Genomic DNA, 16148 nt, shown 5'->3' with positions numbered 1-16148 from the left:
GGGAGGGTGAGTCTCAGAACTTGAGATATAACGACAACCTTTCTGGTAAAGACTTTCACTTCTGGAACCTGTTTTCCACCTCTTTGGTCTGACAAACAGGGAATCTGTCAGAACATATTGCAAAACTTTATCTGTACACCTGATAAACATGGCTGAGAGGAGAGCTGTGGTGGTTTTAATGGCCACAGTCCAGCTTGCATACTGTTAATATATGCACCTAGAGTAATAAATACATAATAAATAAACCATACTAAATATACTCTCTATCAAATCTATTTACTACATGCTACCTGACAGAAGAAGATAATGAAGGGATTCTCAAGCAATGTGTACTAGAATACAGAGGACTTTTATTCTAAAATCTAAAGTTTTTTTTTTTTTTTTTTTTTTTTTTTTTTTTTTTTTTTTTACACCTTCCACATATGCTGGAAGATTGTCAAGGTGTACTAAAAAATAGGAGAATGACTCACTGGCATCACACCAGCTTCCATGGTCAAGCCAGTGTCAGGAGTGCCAATAAGGCAGGTGGAACGGTTGAGCTCTCACAATCGCCCTGCCCTGAATGCTGCAAGAGAGGTCAGCATGAGGAACGAGATCACGTCCCTATCTGCTTGGCATTACAGGTATCCTTGGTGGCTCCTTTAACACCGTTTTTTCCATTTGCCTGCTTGTCCCCTCTGATCATTTCAACACTTACAGTGACCAGTCGGATCAGAAGAGAAGAGGAGGAGGTAGCCAGCTGGCCACCTTCCTATCCAGCCCTCCTCAAAGAGTAACAGACAGCAACTGCATCTTTTGCCAAATTCAAGATGGGGTAGACAAAGATAATGGAAAGCTGAGCTGATAGTGATTAGAAGAGCAGAGCAGACACACCTGAAATTTCTAGATGGAAAGCGGTGGCCGGAGAGAAATGCAGATGTCAAAGTGGAAAACAAAGTCACTGATGTCAGTGAATTTCAGGAATGAAGCAGGACAGACAAGATGTGTGGCAGAATCATGCCTCACATGCAAGTGTGGCATGTATTACTATTGCTGTGGGTGGCTGTAAAAAACAACACAAACCAAATAGAGTACTGTGGACTGGCTGCACGTTTCTTCTTAGGAATTCACTATCTGCTGCTAGTGCTGGTGGTGGCTACTTAGATTTAATGTGAAATTACCCATGAGTCATGTTTTAATGTCAACCCATATACAACACAGTTATTTTTTCATAAGATTTATACTGAAAAAAAACTTAGAGATGCTGACTAGTTCAGAGCTGAAACAAAGAAAAGCTCCTTGAAGAGTCACTTAACCAGGCTCCACACTGCTAGTGCTGCAATACTGCCAACACGACAAGCTGGGGACCCCATTTCACCAAACAAGTAATTCACGGTAACAGACATGCCTTAAAAGAGAGCTTTACGCTCCCCCATTCTGCACACCTGCTTGTTGCAGCCCATCACCAGGGGTTCCCCACCACCACACTTACCGTCTGTTATTCCCTCCCTGCGATGAGGCAAGGGGGGTTGGTCCAACCGGCCTCCCTTGTGTTTTTTAGTGGGCCTCGGCCTCTGATTGACAGCTCCACTGGTGTTGCTGTCAGTAGAAAAAGGACTGCTTGGCCGAGGTCTCTGAGAGGAAGGGTATGCTTTGCCTAGGAAAAGAGAAAACAGATGAAAAAAAATATTATTGACTTGAAACAGGCTGTTCTATTAATGTCTGTTATGAAACATTAAATAGGGTCTAACTCTCAGAGGCAAGCAAGTGTCCCCACGAGGTACCCGCTGATGACAATTGCTTAAGCTACACCACAAGCGAAGTGAGAAACTTGGCATTCTTTTGTCTTTACTTTTATAATTAAAGTCATTCCATCTGTTGTGCTAAAACTACAGCATGCCATGTAACTCCTACCTGCTCTGCGTTCAGAACAGATATGTCATAACAACTCCTCAGCCTTCAGCAGGGAAGGAAAACAGTTCTGCAATCATATCAAATTTATCTCCTCCTGCCTTCCACCTTCACATTTGCTGAGCCAGATTCTCATTTTAGGGGCTCCCACGTGCATGGTATATCTGGAGTAACTCCAGTGAGATAAACATTACTGGTTTTGCAAGCTATGTAGCAGTGCAGCTTTGTATACTTAAGGGCTCTCTTCTCTCGAGAAACAAAGATGGAATTTAAAAGGTAAAATTTTCCTGTTCATTTTCAGTATTTTATGTGTTTAAATACAATGTATTCTGAATGCATTTATTCCTCAGATATTTTTTATATATAGACTAAACAAGCTACATGATTTCTCTTTTAAAACCATCTTTGATGCTGTTCTATGGAGTAGGGCATCACAGCAGAAACTGCAGGAGCACAGTTCATTTACTGCACTTCTTATTTTGATATTTTTATTCAGTTAACTTAACTAGGCTTGTTCATTACTTAATACTTGAGAAAACTAAATATCACTGACTTTTAATTTCTTTCCTTTTTTTTTTTTTTTTCTCACTCTATGTTGTCCTTACCAGCATCTCAGTGCTGTTAATGCTTTAATTTGTTTAGAACTTGTATATAAAATTATTACTTTCTTTAACCTCCTCTGCAGCGGAAAGCTTATAAACCAATCAGAACTTCTGCTCTGTCAGTGCAAGCATAGGCCCAAATGCTCTGAGATTTGGTGGAAAGTGACAAAATAGCTGTTTGCCGTTTTTCTGATCAACTGTTCCTAAGCTAGCATGAAGCTGCTTTATCTTCTAGTCAACTTAGACCAGAGCCTACCCTCCTGAGAGTTACATTTTTTCATAAAAAACTTAAAAGAGCCAAAATTCTGGAAGAGGCATGCTTGAGTACCACACTGTTCTTCATGCATTGTAACAGAGACGTTTACTTCCAGCATGCCACCACATACAACTGGGTTTAGATAAGCCTAATCAGGAGTAAAATGCTACCTACTACACTATTTTAAATATTCTCACTGCAAAAAGAGGGCAAAGTGAAAAATGTAGCCAGAGTCTAACATGCTACTTAGCATTAATAAGTCCATGTTAGAATAACGCCTCTGTATTTGACTTCGTTTTTTTTCTGACTACTTAAGGCCTGATCTATTATCTTCTGATTGATGTGCACCCTTAGGAGGACCCTGCTTTTAGCCTGGCTTGCCTCCCAGCTGCATGTCACTGCCAGCTACCAGAGGTTACCACATTTGAACCATTCACGTGGACTTCTCATAACTCTTCTCTGCCAAAAAAAAAAAAAAGGCAAATTGAACTTAAAGAATATGAACAGTATGCCTTTGATAACCTGGCTCATTTAAACTGAAATGGGTTGCAGAATGCCCACCTAAGCAGCTAATTCTGGAGATAGGAGAAAGCAGTAATAAGCATTTGGGCTGAAGGCTGGAAACACCAACCTCTATAGCTGGCACAGCTGCAGCCAAAGACAAGTGATCAAGCCCTTGTTTCATAGATAAGGATAAAAGGGTAGATGAACACAGAGAAAATATCAAAGATCTTGTTTAAAAATACAAAAAAAAAAAAAAAAAAAAAGGCCACTAATGTAAAGAAATTCGGATTTAAGCCTGAAATTCCATCCTAGCTCACAATACGCTACACAGATGTTTTGTAAAAATAAACTTGCAACATCCAAGCACAACTAGTCAGTGCTGGATGAAGAACCTTCACACTTATTCTCTTGAGTAAAGAAATGTGATTATTAATTCAGAAAGTTGGTTTGGAAAAAATATATACACTAAAAACTCTCTTTTATCCCTCCATGAAAATGAAGGAAAATAAATAGCACTGACCTAAATCAGACATGGGTCAAATACAAATTGTGTGACGGCTCCCAAAACACATCTTTCAATGCACCTAATATCTGATTACAGCATTTTATTTTTGTATGCAGCCCTTCCAGGAAGAACTGCTGAGCAGTGTCAGATTCTATAGCAGATTTAGTGTGTGCAAATGAAGACAAGGATGAATCCACTACTTCTTGATTTAATTTCCCATGGGTGTTAAAAGGAAAACTGGCTGAACTACATTGGCAAATCACACAATGGTTTCTGGAAAATGGAATCAAAGTGTCTTGCAGGAGAGACTCCTTGTGCCTGGATTTACCAGAGCCTTTTATGCTTGGCAATCAAACATACCTACGTGAGGCTATCAAGTTGGACTTCTCTTTTCACATCAGTGAGAATATTTCACAGCGGAAGGGAAGAAAATAACTGTCCCAACTGCAAAGGAGTAAAGAGTCAGGAGCTTCAGTTTTCCTCCAGAGCAGGGAACAGAAATAATTCTGCTGCTTCTCCACTACAAAACACCATTTTGCACTATGAGGGATTTACTGTGGTACAGCAGATACATAATAGGCAGGTCTGATTGATCACACTACTCTGGGAGGTATCATATCGTAATGAAACTACAGTAAGCCTTGCGGAGTTGTTTCCATTTACTGATATTTTTGTGGGGGAAAAAAGGGGAGGGCTGTTTCCTTACTTTTTTTACCCCAAACTCTAATAATCTATCCATGGAGTTACATGTAAGTGCTCAGTTTAAGTGCATTTGTGACCTAATTAAGCTAAGAAAATATAACTGACAAGAGAGCTCTCATCCTATTCTTGTATATTGCATTTACATAGCTATGATAAGAAATCATCTTTAAAAGTGTCTCTGTGTTTGTGTGCCCATATATTTTTGTTATGTGCATGTGTGTGGTGGAAACTGTACTTCTCAGAGGGACTGAAACAAGTGGCATTAAATTGGGGTGAATCTTTGCATTATTTTTATCGAGGCCATAAAGAACACAAAAATCAAAAGGTCGGGAAGGATTTGCTCCTTTCATTCAAGACTGTTTAGGAGACTCTTCAAGCAAAACACTATAATTTTAAGTTTGGCCCCATTTGCCCATAGTAGATGCCTGAAGACCTACAGCAGCTTTTCCTTTCTTTTTATTTAAATGACACTACAAATTTACTCATTGAATGTCCCACTAATCTAAGAAGTAAATGAGGTGTTTAACTATTTTTATCAGTAAAATAGCCATCTTTTAAGGATGATTATGTCTAACCAAACTCAACGGGAAAGGTCTCAATGATTTAAAAAAAGCTGGAATTTCACCCTTTAGTTTGTTGTTGGCATAGGACTGTAGATTCTCTTCTTCATTCCTAAAAGGCAGTGTTTGTCATGAAGTCATTGTATGCAGAAAGCCAGCAGTTATCATCCCTAACATTTGGAGACGTTTATCCTGAATTCACATATTTTACTGAAGGATAGACTTTATACAAGACAAATAATAAAAATTTTAAAATGATAGGAATAGTACGGGAACTGTGAGTAGGAATACGAAGAGAAAGTGTAACAAAAGATATGACCCAAATTCATACTCGCTATCAGGTTGTTTGGATTTAAATAATTAGGTATTTTTGCTATTTCAATAAGACTGAGCAAATGCAAACATATTCTTTGTACCAAATATTTAAAAGTAAGGTTTTTTGCATGTTTGTTTTTCCTAAAAATAAAACAAGGAGCTTTAAAACTATGAACAAAATTATATTTACTTTTCATTCATTCATTCTAGAAAATAAGATTGGTTGTTTTCAAAAGTAGTAGTCACTTTACTTCTGTTACATTTAACTTGGCTAATTCAGTTGGCATAATTAAAGTTAAATTTAATCAAAATATAATAACTTATTGAATTAAATATTTTTAAAGTCAGCTGATTGAAAATACCTTTAAACAGTTCATATTGTTAATAATAAAAGCACACCATTCCACCCCCATGCTTAGAAAAACTTCACAGAAAAATACATTTTTTTTGCAGGAAGATGCAACAGAAAAGCAGGGATGGAGATAACAGTTTAAATGTGATTTTCATCATTGAAAATGTAAATGATTGTGAGGAGACATTGCAGAAATGAAATCATCAAAGACTGCATCACAGAATTAGTGATCTCTTCACCAAAATATTAAACAGAGCACATGTCAGTAAATCTACAGAGGAGTCAGCATAAAGAGAAATAGCAGCAGACTAGAAGTGCTGATTAGAAGCTTGTGCTATTCATTTCTTCAAGTGACTAAAATGAAACATAATGTAAGGTTTCATTTAAAATATACTGATAAAAATATCTCCATCCACCTCACTACATGCATGTTAGACAAACGTGAAGTGAAACGCAGGTTCACTGAAAAGAAGAGAAGAACAGGCAGAGACACCCTTCATGCAGAAAGCATCAATTTTGAGTCTACAAACCTGTTCTTGTCAGGCTGGTTCCATCCAGCCTAAAACCAGCTTTATCTGCTGCTGCAACCAGTGCTTGTGCAAAACTGCCGTTGGTAAAGATCGAGTCGTCTGAGGAGCTACCTACACTAGATCTATGACTAGAAAAGTTACGGTCCTCATCAGACGCAGAACCCCATCCATTTACCATTGAACCTAAAAACAAATGTAGGGGTCTAGTGAGTTGTACACATTTGATATTTTTTTGATCATCTAAAGCTTATAGACTGACTTAATATGTCTTTTCTCAACAGGAAACTCAGAGTTACTTTGACAATGCTTTGTACAAAAGAGCAGTATTCATTTAATGGTTAAAGACCCACTTAATATGCCCTTTCTCAACAGGAAACCCAGCGTTTATTTGACACAACTTGATATAAAAGAGCACTATCAAAACTGAATGGGATCCCATGCATAGCTTGCTCCATGTAGCTTTCATCCTGTAAACAAAATGATACATATCCTCTACAAGCATGAAGGTTCCATGAACATTTTTTTTTTGAAAGTTAATATATTTTCCCTGAGACTGAAATTAATACTTTTTTTTTTTTTTTTTTTTAACTTGACTTATTTTACAGCAGCATCTAGTTCAATATTTGCAAAATGAAGTCTGAATTTAGGACAGCACAAGTGTATGTCTCAGCAGATATGGCTGAAGTCAGACATAGGCTTCAAAAGCTATCCTGAACAAGACCAGCATTACATCATTTTCTCAAACAAACCTTAAAACAGATGAGCAATCTTAATGGCCCAAGCAAAACTGATGTAAGGCAGTTCATTCTGGGGGATTAAAATTTCCTTTTTAACAGGTTAGAAATAGACATTCAAGAGCAGAGCAAATACACACTCAAAATGAATACTGAGTCACTCAGTGAGCCATACCTTCTAGCTATAGACTACCACCACTGCCAGAGAGGAAAGTGATAACAATATCATAAAAATGGAGCCAGAAAGCCAGATACCAGTGGAAAAAAAAAAGGAATATAGAAATCTTGACATAATTAAAATGTGAAGAGCAAAACACTGAGGGAAGGAATCATATTTTACTCTCCGCTTATATTCTTTTATTTTTTTCAATGCACAAAGGACCTATCAACAGCACAATATGTATTTTCCAAAGCCATCACTGAGTTCAAGTTTTCTGGAAGTACTGAAATTCTGTTTCTTTTGAGGTTACAGATGGAGTTGATGGTGTTTTGTACTTCTGAAAATCATGCATAAATATCACTGGGTAATTCTACAATGTGCAGTGGAAAATGAGGCAAAGAATATGCAGCTAGCACCAAATACCTAGCTTTGCTCCAGGAAGAGGGCAGCCACACTTATTAGTTACCATATCCAGTTAAAGTACAAAGCTACCAGACCAGTTTTGGGACCTAAGTCACTACATGGCATTGCATGGCACCGTGAGTATTATTGCTCTGAGATGGCACAGTTCCTCTTCATCTTATAATACCTGGAGGCTGCTTTTTAAAAAGTGGCGTACATATGTTGAGAAAAATCCCAGTGAACCAATGAGGATCTGCAGAGAACCAGTTCTCCAAAATATGACAATATGTGGAAAGACACATAATGGCCTTGACTTTACTATTCAGTAAGCACAGGTGAATTTATGTGAATATACATAAGATGGACAGCAGTATAAGTCATGTTCTTCAAAGCCCTTTTAATATTTGTCCAAGAAATTATTATTTTGTTTGAAATCGTTAACTAGTAAATCAATGCTGGCCCACTTATTAGAACCAAACTGATAGGCTAAATAACTATATATATATAACTACATACATTATGTAAGATATAAAATATACTGAAAAAACGAGAAATGAGTACAATAAATGAATACTGAAATTTAGTCTGTAGCATGCTGCATCAAACAGTCTTAGAACAATGGATTATTTTGTGATGTGGCAGTGACTGAATCTTTTAATGTCAGCAAAGTGGTGGGCTACAATGACGGAAGTCCATACACTCCTAAGATACAAGAAAATAAACTGAAGAGGTCTATGGAGGTCTGACAGGCAGAAAGTGTGTTAAGTGCAACAGAGAGTGACAGGGTTTGATTCTGCTTGCCAAGAGCACACAAAAAAATGTTATTTTCCAAACAGACTCGACCTGATGCAGACAGATGTAAGGAAGCCTAGATAACAGCAAGGGAAGGCTAAAACTGAATTTCCCCTGAGAAGACAGTTTCTGAACTAACAATCAAAGTGTGATAGAACATCACAGAGAATGGAGAGTAAAAAGTCTTAGTAAGAGTTTCTGATTGTGTATGAAAAAAGACACGAGATAAAACACTTCATGCAGATGTAAGAAAATGAAATGCTATAGCTGAGGACATTTTCAAACAATTGTTTATCAACACATCCTGCAAAATATGTAAGCACAAGCTGAAACATAAAATATGATTAGACCTACAGATATCAAAGATATTCAGGTGCTGAAAATGTATGATGTATTTTGTTAGTTTCAGGGCCCAAGGGTTTTATATGATTCTACTCTCTATGTAGATGCATATGGAAATACATATTGAATAGAGTATGCATGAATATACATAGGTTTCTAACATACTGGAAGAATTTTTAAAGGTAATTAAGGTTGAATTTCCATTTGCTTACATTGCTTTGTCCATTTGCTAACCAGCCACTGAGCTGTTGCATAACATATAATACATGTGATCATTTGGATGGGACACTTTTAAGGTGTATCTAGGAGCAGTTGCTATTTTTCATCTGCTCTTAGAAGGGCTCAATCCAGCTGAAAAAAGAGTTCACATTTTAAGTATGAAATATACTTAAAATCTGCAAGCGTCCATAATGCTCTGTCCAACGCATGTGCATACATCTCTCTCTTTACATACTCACAGCCATGCTGGGTTTTCTTAACAACACCAAAATGTTAATTATCAGTAGAGCATTGTCCTCAGACTGCCAATTTTTCAGGCTAACTCTCTAGACAAGCCCTGTTCCTGACCTCCTCTGCACTCCCATGGTCAGTGAGCACCAACAGGCGCTCTGCCCATGGGTCACTTCCCCCTCGCCTCGCCTCCATCAGCTGCATGAAGAGGCAGTGCCTGTCAGGCTGGAAGCACGGCTCAATTCTGGCATGGACGTGAGCTATACTGGGTGAGGATGTCAATGCAGCTGACAACTAAAGCAAATGATGACATGACTTCTGATTGCTGGGCCACCTGCAGACTGCAAGCTGAAGCAAAGCTCTTCGTAACTGCTCAAGTCAGCAAGCTGTCATCATCCACAGCTGTGTGTGACTGGGCAGCTAACCCGGTGACTTCTTGTTATTTCCACTCATTCACTCTGCCCATGTTTGCCCTCCAGGGGTGTGGACATGGCCAAGCTGGCACGGGCCTGCTGCAGCCCAGCCCAGGCCCCTCAGGCCACCACGTAGCTGTGTTCACCTTGTGCACATTGGGATGCCTTCTCTAATGGCGTCCACCGGCCTTTTGTTTTCCCAAATCAGATGCGCTTTTCTTTCTCTCTGAATAAATGCAGGATAAGAGATGCTGACATCCCTTTCAGATCAACTGTGCATTTGCAAATGGAATGAAATAGGCTTTTAGTGTCTCCTTTACATGCAACTCACTATGTGTTCTCCAAGACCACATTTGAGTTTTTATGCTTTCTGGCAACCGTAAATTTTACTCTTGCTGACAGCAGCAGTAAATGCTTTACGGGGAACAAAATCAACTCTGTGAAAAGTTGAACTCTGTTTTCTTGCTCCATAAAATATCTCTTGGTGCTAACGCAAACAGAAAGCTTATTTGCTCTCAGGGAAAGGTGGGGGGACTTGAGGTGCTAGCTTCTTGTAGGCTGCACACTACAGCTTTTAGTGGCATTTTGCCTACAATAAAAACTATTTTTCTTTGCAAGGTGTATTCTTGCTTTACCTTAGAAAAAAAAATAAAAATAATAAAAAAAAAATCTAATGCACTTGTGAAATAAAAGCTGCTCACAACAAACCTAACATTTCTGAAAATTCCATTTGCTATTCTTCTGCATACATAAAACTCTACATGCATGCTTAAAGTTAACAACTGATGTTACTGGGACTTGTATGGGCATGCTTATGTGTTTTCCTTTATAAGACCATTAAGCGCATGCTAATGTTAAGTAAGTCCCTATTCCTCTGCAGGTTTTTTGATGGAACAGGACCAGACTGATCAGGTTTGTGAGGTGTGGATGAAGTCCCCGCGGGCTGATGCTACTCCAGCTGAAATTGGTTACAGAATTCCTCTAGCCTGTGTATAGGAGAAAGGCATTGACCTCTTTAGTCATGATTATAAAGAAGGAATGACCAGTAATTTTAGTGGAAGTGATGAAATAACAGTCATTGTACCATTAGAATAAACATGAATAATAGAAACTCCTGAATGCAGAATAAATGTGGTCAAACTTCAAAAATTCAGCTTCGACGTATACTTTACATTATACTTCCCCAGAAATGTCCCAAATATTAAATGTATACAACTGAAATAAACCATTATTATTTTAAAATTTTTATGTGGGGACAGGAAATTCTAAATAAATGGAGTCAAAACACATATACATATTTGGCACTTCAGAGGCTCAACCATAATTAATGTCCTTCATAACCATTTAATGAAAAATGAATTTATGCCACTTAGCCAAATTTATTTGTTTGCATTTTCAATCTTTTTAGATTTTTTGGTTTACATGTTGCTGAAAGGCACAAAAAATTCTCAAATTTATTCAAGCTGTTAGAAAAGAAATGCACACAGAACATTAAGTAGTTGCTCAAATGTTGCTGAGCTGTAAAATACTATGATAAAGTGGCATCTTGCTGTGTCTCTATTACTTCTTCAGCACTAAAATTAATTTATGATCAGTCATCAATTCATTTACATGTCGTTTTATGCTAAATCCATCCTTGCTGATGAATGCATATCCCTAGATCCATTAAGCTAGAGTAAAGTCTGTGCTTTATAATATGACCCTGCTAATTGTTGCATTACCATTTTTATGAGATACAAAAACTAGCAGTTTCCTATTTTCTGAGCACATATTTAATCCATGATACACATTCTTCCCATTAAATGCAATCTGTCTAACTGCTTATAAAATACAATATTCTGCAATAGGCATCCCTAATCAAATCAATACAAATACTGAACTCTGACGTGGTAAAATATGGCTCACAAAAATGATTTTGTGTAATTTCCAAGAATTATTCCATTTGTGCTCAGACACAATGAATGAACAACTTTTCCATACAGACAGTGATCACTGATTCTTGTTAATCAAGACCAAAACATGCCAAAGTGACTTTCTTCCTTACTGAGCTATATAACCTATAGAAATCTTTATAATTTCAGATCTCGATAATTTTATTAAGAAAAAAAAAAAAAAAAGTTTTGCTATCTGTATGCAATGGCACTCTTTTCAAGAATATCCCTCTGCTTCTATCAGTTTGTATCAGTTAGGGAGGAGGAGGGCCTGTTCTAATTTCCATGCTAGTTAATGGGTGTATCTCTACCCTTGGTAAAAATGCACTAGGACTGAACTACTAACTTCACTGGTGGAGCTGGGGAAGGAAAAGATAAGGGGAGGACTAAAAAAGCCCCCCAACAATAGTAATTTGATCTGACAAAACCTAGCGTTCTTCTGTTATTTCATTGGGAAAAAAAATAATTTCATATATTCATTATATGCAATTAAGTCTATTAATGTAGAATAATATAATACTCTTCATGACCATTCATGCCATAATTCTCCACAGCAATTCATTATAAAGGTAAACACTAAAAATAAGCAAAAGAAAAAGCACATTTCAATGTGTCTGTGAAAACAAAAAGAACCCAAAAGGATTGTGAACAAAAAGTCAAGTTAGCAGAAGTTTTACAGCTGCTTTTCATCTGCTGTTGTTTGTATGTTTTGTTTTGTCTTTAAATCCAAACTAGGAACTTAGTATCCTAGAAAACCAGTTTGGGAACAAATCAAAACGTTGACTTTGATTTCTTATTCCATTCTGCAAACATCCAAACCTAAGCCGCCCTCCTTGAGTTTTCTTTGCAATATCTGGAAAATATTAAGATACAGTTACTGTGTACTCCTCCTTTCTCTTCACTCTATTATATATGTCAATGTTATGTTTCTGCCACCTGCAAAGAGAAAAGCTTAATAGTGCAGATTAAATCCCTGTCTGAATCTTCAGTTAGCTGTAACTAAAACTCAAGAGCCTGGAAGGCAACCTGACTTTTAAGCAGTTTATAAGAGCAACACTGTGGTTTCAGAGAAATTTAGCAGCCTGAGCTCGGTTCACCCAGTGCCAGTGTTTCCCCGTTGAGAATCCCACATTTGGCATTGGATGAAAACCTCAGTCTCAGCTCAGCCATGAAGAACAAAGTACCGTTGCACTCCTGGAGTGGGTGTCTTCAAGCCATCGCTGAGGCGTGCTAACAGTGAGGAAACGTGTCCTGCTCATTGTATGGCAACTCTATTCTGGGGACGTCTCGATTGAGGAATGCCAATTCAGTTTTACTACAAGCACTAAACTCACAGGTCATGTTTAAAAATATGCAGAAATATTGCTTCTTCCAGGTTAGCTGTTTCTCATTTGCCTTCATTTTTTTGATATAATGTAATGTTTAAAGAAGTGAAAATGTAGCATACAGTTTCCTAGGAAAGTGCTGGTTTAAATCATCAAAAACCCTATGAAAAGAAGTAGCTTGTATTTTCTCAGTTCCAAAAAAAAAAAAAAAAATTAGTTCTTCTACAGTATTCTGTATTCTATTCTGTAATATTCTAAAAGCAATCAAGTTAAGGAATAAGAAACAGCTTAGAAACAATGGATGCAATTTGTTTTATACCCTCCTTAACACTAGTAAATGCAACCTGGACAGGTTAACAGAAACAGATACACAAAATTAAAATTCTCCTTTGAAACAATTCCCCCAAGTAAAACAAGCAGTTTCCTTCTGCCTCTTAATAAAAAACAAGCCCAGCTCAGAAAATTAAGGTTTTGCCCACGTAGTAACTGAGGAAAACAGAAGCTTTCTTATTCTGAGAGTTTGTGATTTTATAGATTATTTAGACTAACTCGCTGGACGTATTTTTGCAGGGCTATAGTTTCCTAATTGTTTTAAGCCAATATAAGTGTTGGCTATAAGCTATTGGGGCAGCCTGTCATTTTGCTTTCCTTCTGGCTGCACAGCCCCCTCCTGCAGTGCGGACAAACACATTGCCATGCAGTGAACCGGATCAAGGAACAGATCCAGCCAGGAATTAAACAAGCAAAGGAAAAAGCAAAAGAAAAACCTTAATTTTCAGCTGGATGAAACAACATCAAGAAGGTGGTAGGGACAAGTGGGTGTGCACTTAGATCACCTTATATAAAAGCTCAGTTTACATTACCAGGTTCTGCCCAATTTCTTCCAAACAAACAAACAAACAAACAAAAAAAAACACCAGCAGGTTTTTAACATTTCAATAATTAAGTAACATTTTTAACTAAGAAAAAAACCTTGAATGTTATTCATAAAAACATAAACTGCAATGAGCACAGAATTCCTTGAATTGGAGCAGAAATACAGCTGTTCCTTACTTTGCACTAGGTAGGCTGGTCCAAAATATTAGGTGAAAATATAAATGTTCAAAACACTCATTTTCTGATTTATAGATATATCATCACTGACATATTAATACATACCAAATGAAAAATATATAGCAACCTGATTATTTATTTATTTATTTCTGTATTACCAGTGCAAAAACCCTTACTGCATTCCTAATGGAGAGGTTTCTGAGCCACTAGTGAGATATGCAAAAATATGCAGAATTATAGCCTGAAGGAGATTATACTAGAAATTCAAGCAAAGTGACTTAACATACTCGTGCACTAATAAGTTAACCTTCAGAATTCAGGGATTTAAACTTTAACTCTACAGCTTTCAGTTGGATCTGGATTTCAAATTGCAGCATTAGAGCTACAGTTCTTAAGTCTTAATTAGATTGGCAAGCAGTCTGGCCCCAGCGTGAGGGAAAACCTGGAAAGTGGGATAAAGCAACACACTATTTAATTAACAAGGGAAAGGGAAGGAAATTATAGGTATTGATGTTCCATAACTGTCATATTCCTGCAGTGTTTTCAGAATAACAATGTTTAAATAAGGGTGCAAAATTTTTAGAATTTGCAAAGTCCACAAAAAGACAAAAATAAGCAGTGCTGTTGTAGTAATGTGTTATTGAGCCAGTCTCCCTGCAGGTGTAGCTAACAACTAGCTTTCTTCCACAGAGATGAAAGACTGAAGAAGCAGCCACCAGCCATCATGAGCTGTGGACACTACGTACATTTGGGTCTATACAAAAGCTGTACATTGTGGATATAGTACATTATATAGAAGTCCAAGTTCAACCTGAAGGGAAATATGGTGATGCCTAAAAAAGTTCATTGCGCCCATATAAAGTCTGTATTTTTCAAAAATATATATATATTTCCCTGACTATATTTTATCAACAGCAATTTTATTTATTCAGTTTCTGTATATTAGGTTATCATATCCTTCTAGTTCCCCTTTGACGATCCCTGTTGTAAGTTTCCAATGCATGCAAAGGGAGAAAAGCAGGGAGAAGGAATAAGTGTCAGAATAATTAAATATCTTCACTGAAAGGGCACAATTACTAAATTCAGCAGTACAAAATAGGTTCAAAGTACACATTTTACTACATAAATGTTATATTTACGCTACAAGCAAATGTTGTGCTGATCCAACTATGCTTATTCTGAAGTCTTTTAACTTCCCTGTGTTCATCTATAAAAGCATTTACCCAGCAAAATATCTGAAAGTGATTTAAGATAAATTTTTTATGCTGCTCCTGATTTTGAAATATATATTCCTAAGCTGAGGCCTTCCCCCTTCTTTTTATATAACTGGCTTGCTTCTCCAGTAAGGTGAACTTTTCATGAAAGCTAAGATGTAATTGAGTTTTCTTTCAAGTCTTTAAAGCTTTTTAAAATTCATGAATTTTCTTATCATTTTGCAGCAAAGTAAAGTATTTTCAAATCCTCCTTTAACTTTAGTGTTTAATATTAACACATTTTAAATGTTACAGAAATAGAGTGGAATAAATTTTCAGTTAAAAAGTGTTTGATTAATGATGTATTTTACTGTGAGGAACAAGCTGGTGTCAATGTTTACTGTGTTTGGTTACCTGTCACAGAGCTGTCTAGATTGTCCATACTGGAGCCTGGAGTATGCTCTAGACCTCTCAGTGGCCTGCTGATTTCTACAGTTTCTTCTTCAATATCATCCTCATCATCGTCTGGAACATCTGTTTCCAAGTCTGAAATAAGGTTTCCAGATACATATCCTAGAGGTGGAACTGGAGCCTGAGGAGGTTGTGTATTGCTTTGGATGTGCCTACACAAACAAACAGGAAAACAGCATCAGAACAGGTGAAACTTTGTACCCCATGGTCAACAGAAGATCAGATTCTCAGTAAGTCCTCACGCAGATTTACAAAATATGCCTGTTAGGTCAAACTTGAGAAAAGTCAGTCCAGTTATTCACCACAGCAGAGTACCTGTGCACTTTCCAATATTAAATATACATCCCCTTCTGTAACACAGGGAAGCTCAAGATTGTCCTTTAACAGGTGAGGAACTGATGTACCCAGAGACTACATAAATCATGTAGGAAGTCCACAGAAAAGCACAATTCTGAATCCCAACCTAGTATACAAGTGTCTCAACCAACATTCCACCTTACAAATCACACATTGGAGCCAAAATTAAATTTTGCTCCTTCTGCTTGAACAGATTCAATGGTCTTACAGAAAACTCACCTTCACGAGGAGGAAATGACCAATAGGGCAGAAGAAATTTTGAAGTCCAATGAACCCATTATCAGTAAAGACTTTTTATTTTGCTTAATT

The 16148-nt window shown here is 37.2% G+C and overlaps 1 protein-coding gene across 1 annotated transcript in view; it reads right to left on the bottom strand.

The window, feature by feature from the left end:
* The window catches only part of ROBO2 (roundabout guidance receptor 2), a 1087423-nt gene that overhangs the window by 14994 nt on the left and 1056281 nt on the right, over window positions 1-16148 (bottom strand). Inside the window, 2 exon segments of the mRNA XM_040566381.1 lie at window positions 1472-1636; window positions 15426-15634. Coding sequence (XP_040422315.1) covers window positions 1472-1636; window positions 15426-15634 — 374 coding nt within the window.

Source organism: Cygnus olor, chromosome 1 (genome assembly GCF_009769625.2).
Source record: "Cygnus olor isolate bCygOlo1 chromosome 1, bCygOlo1.pri.v2, whole genome shotgun sequence".
Taxonomy (NCBI): domain Eukaryota; kingdom Metazoa; phylum Chordata; class Aves; order Anseriformes; family Anatidae; genus Cygnus; species Cygnus olor.
The sequence above is the reverse complement of the archived record's forward strand: the minus strand, read 5'-3'. Positions and strand labels throughout refer to the sequence as shown.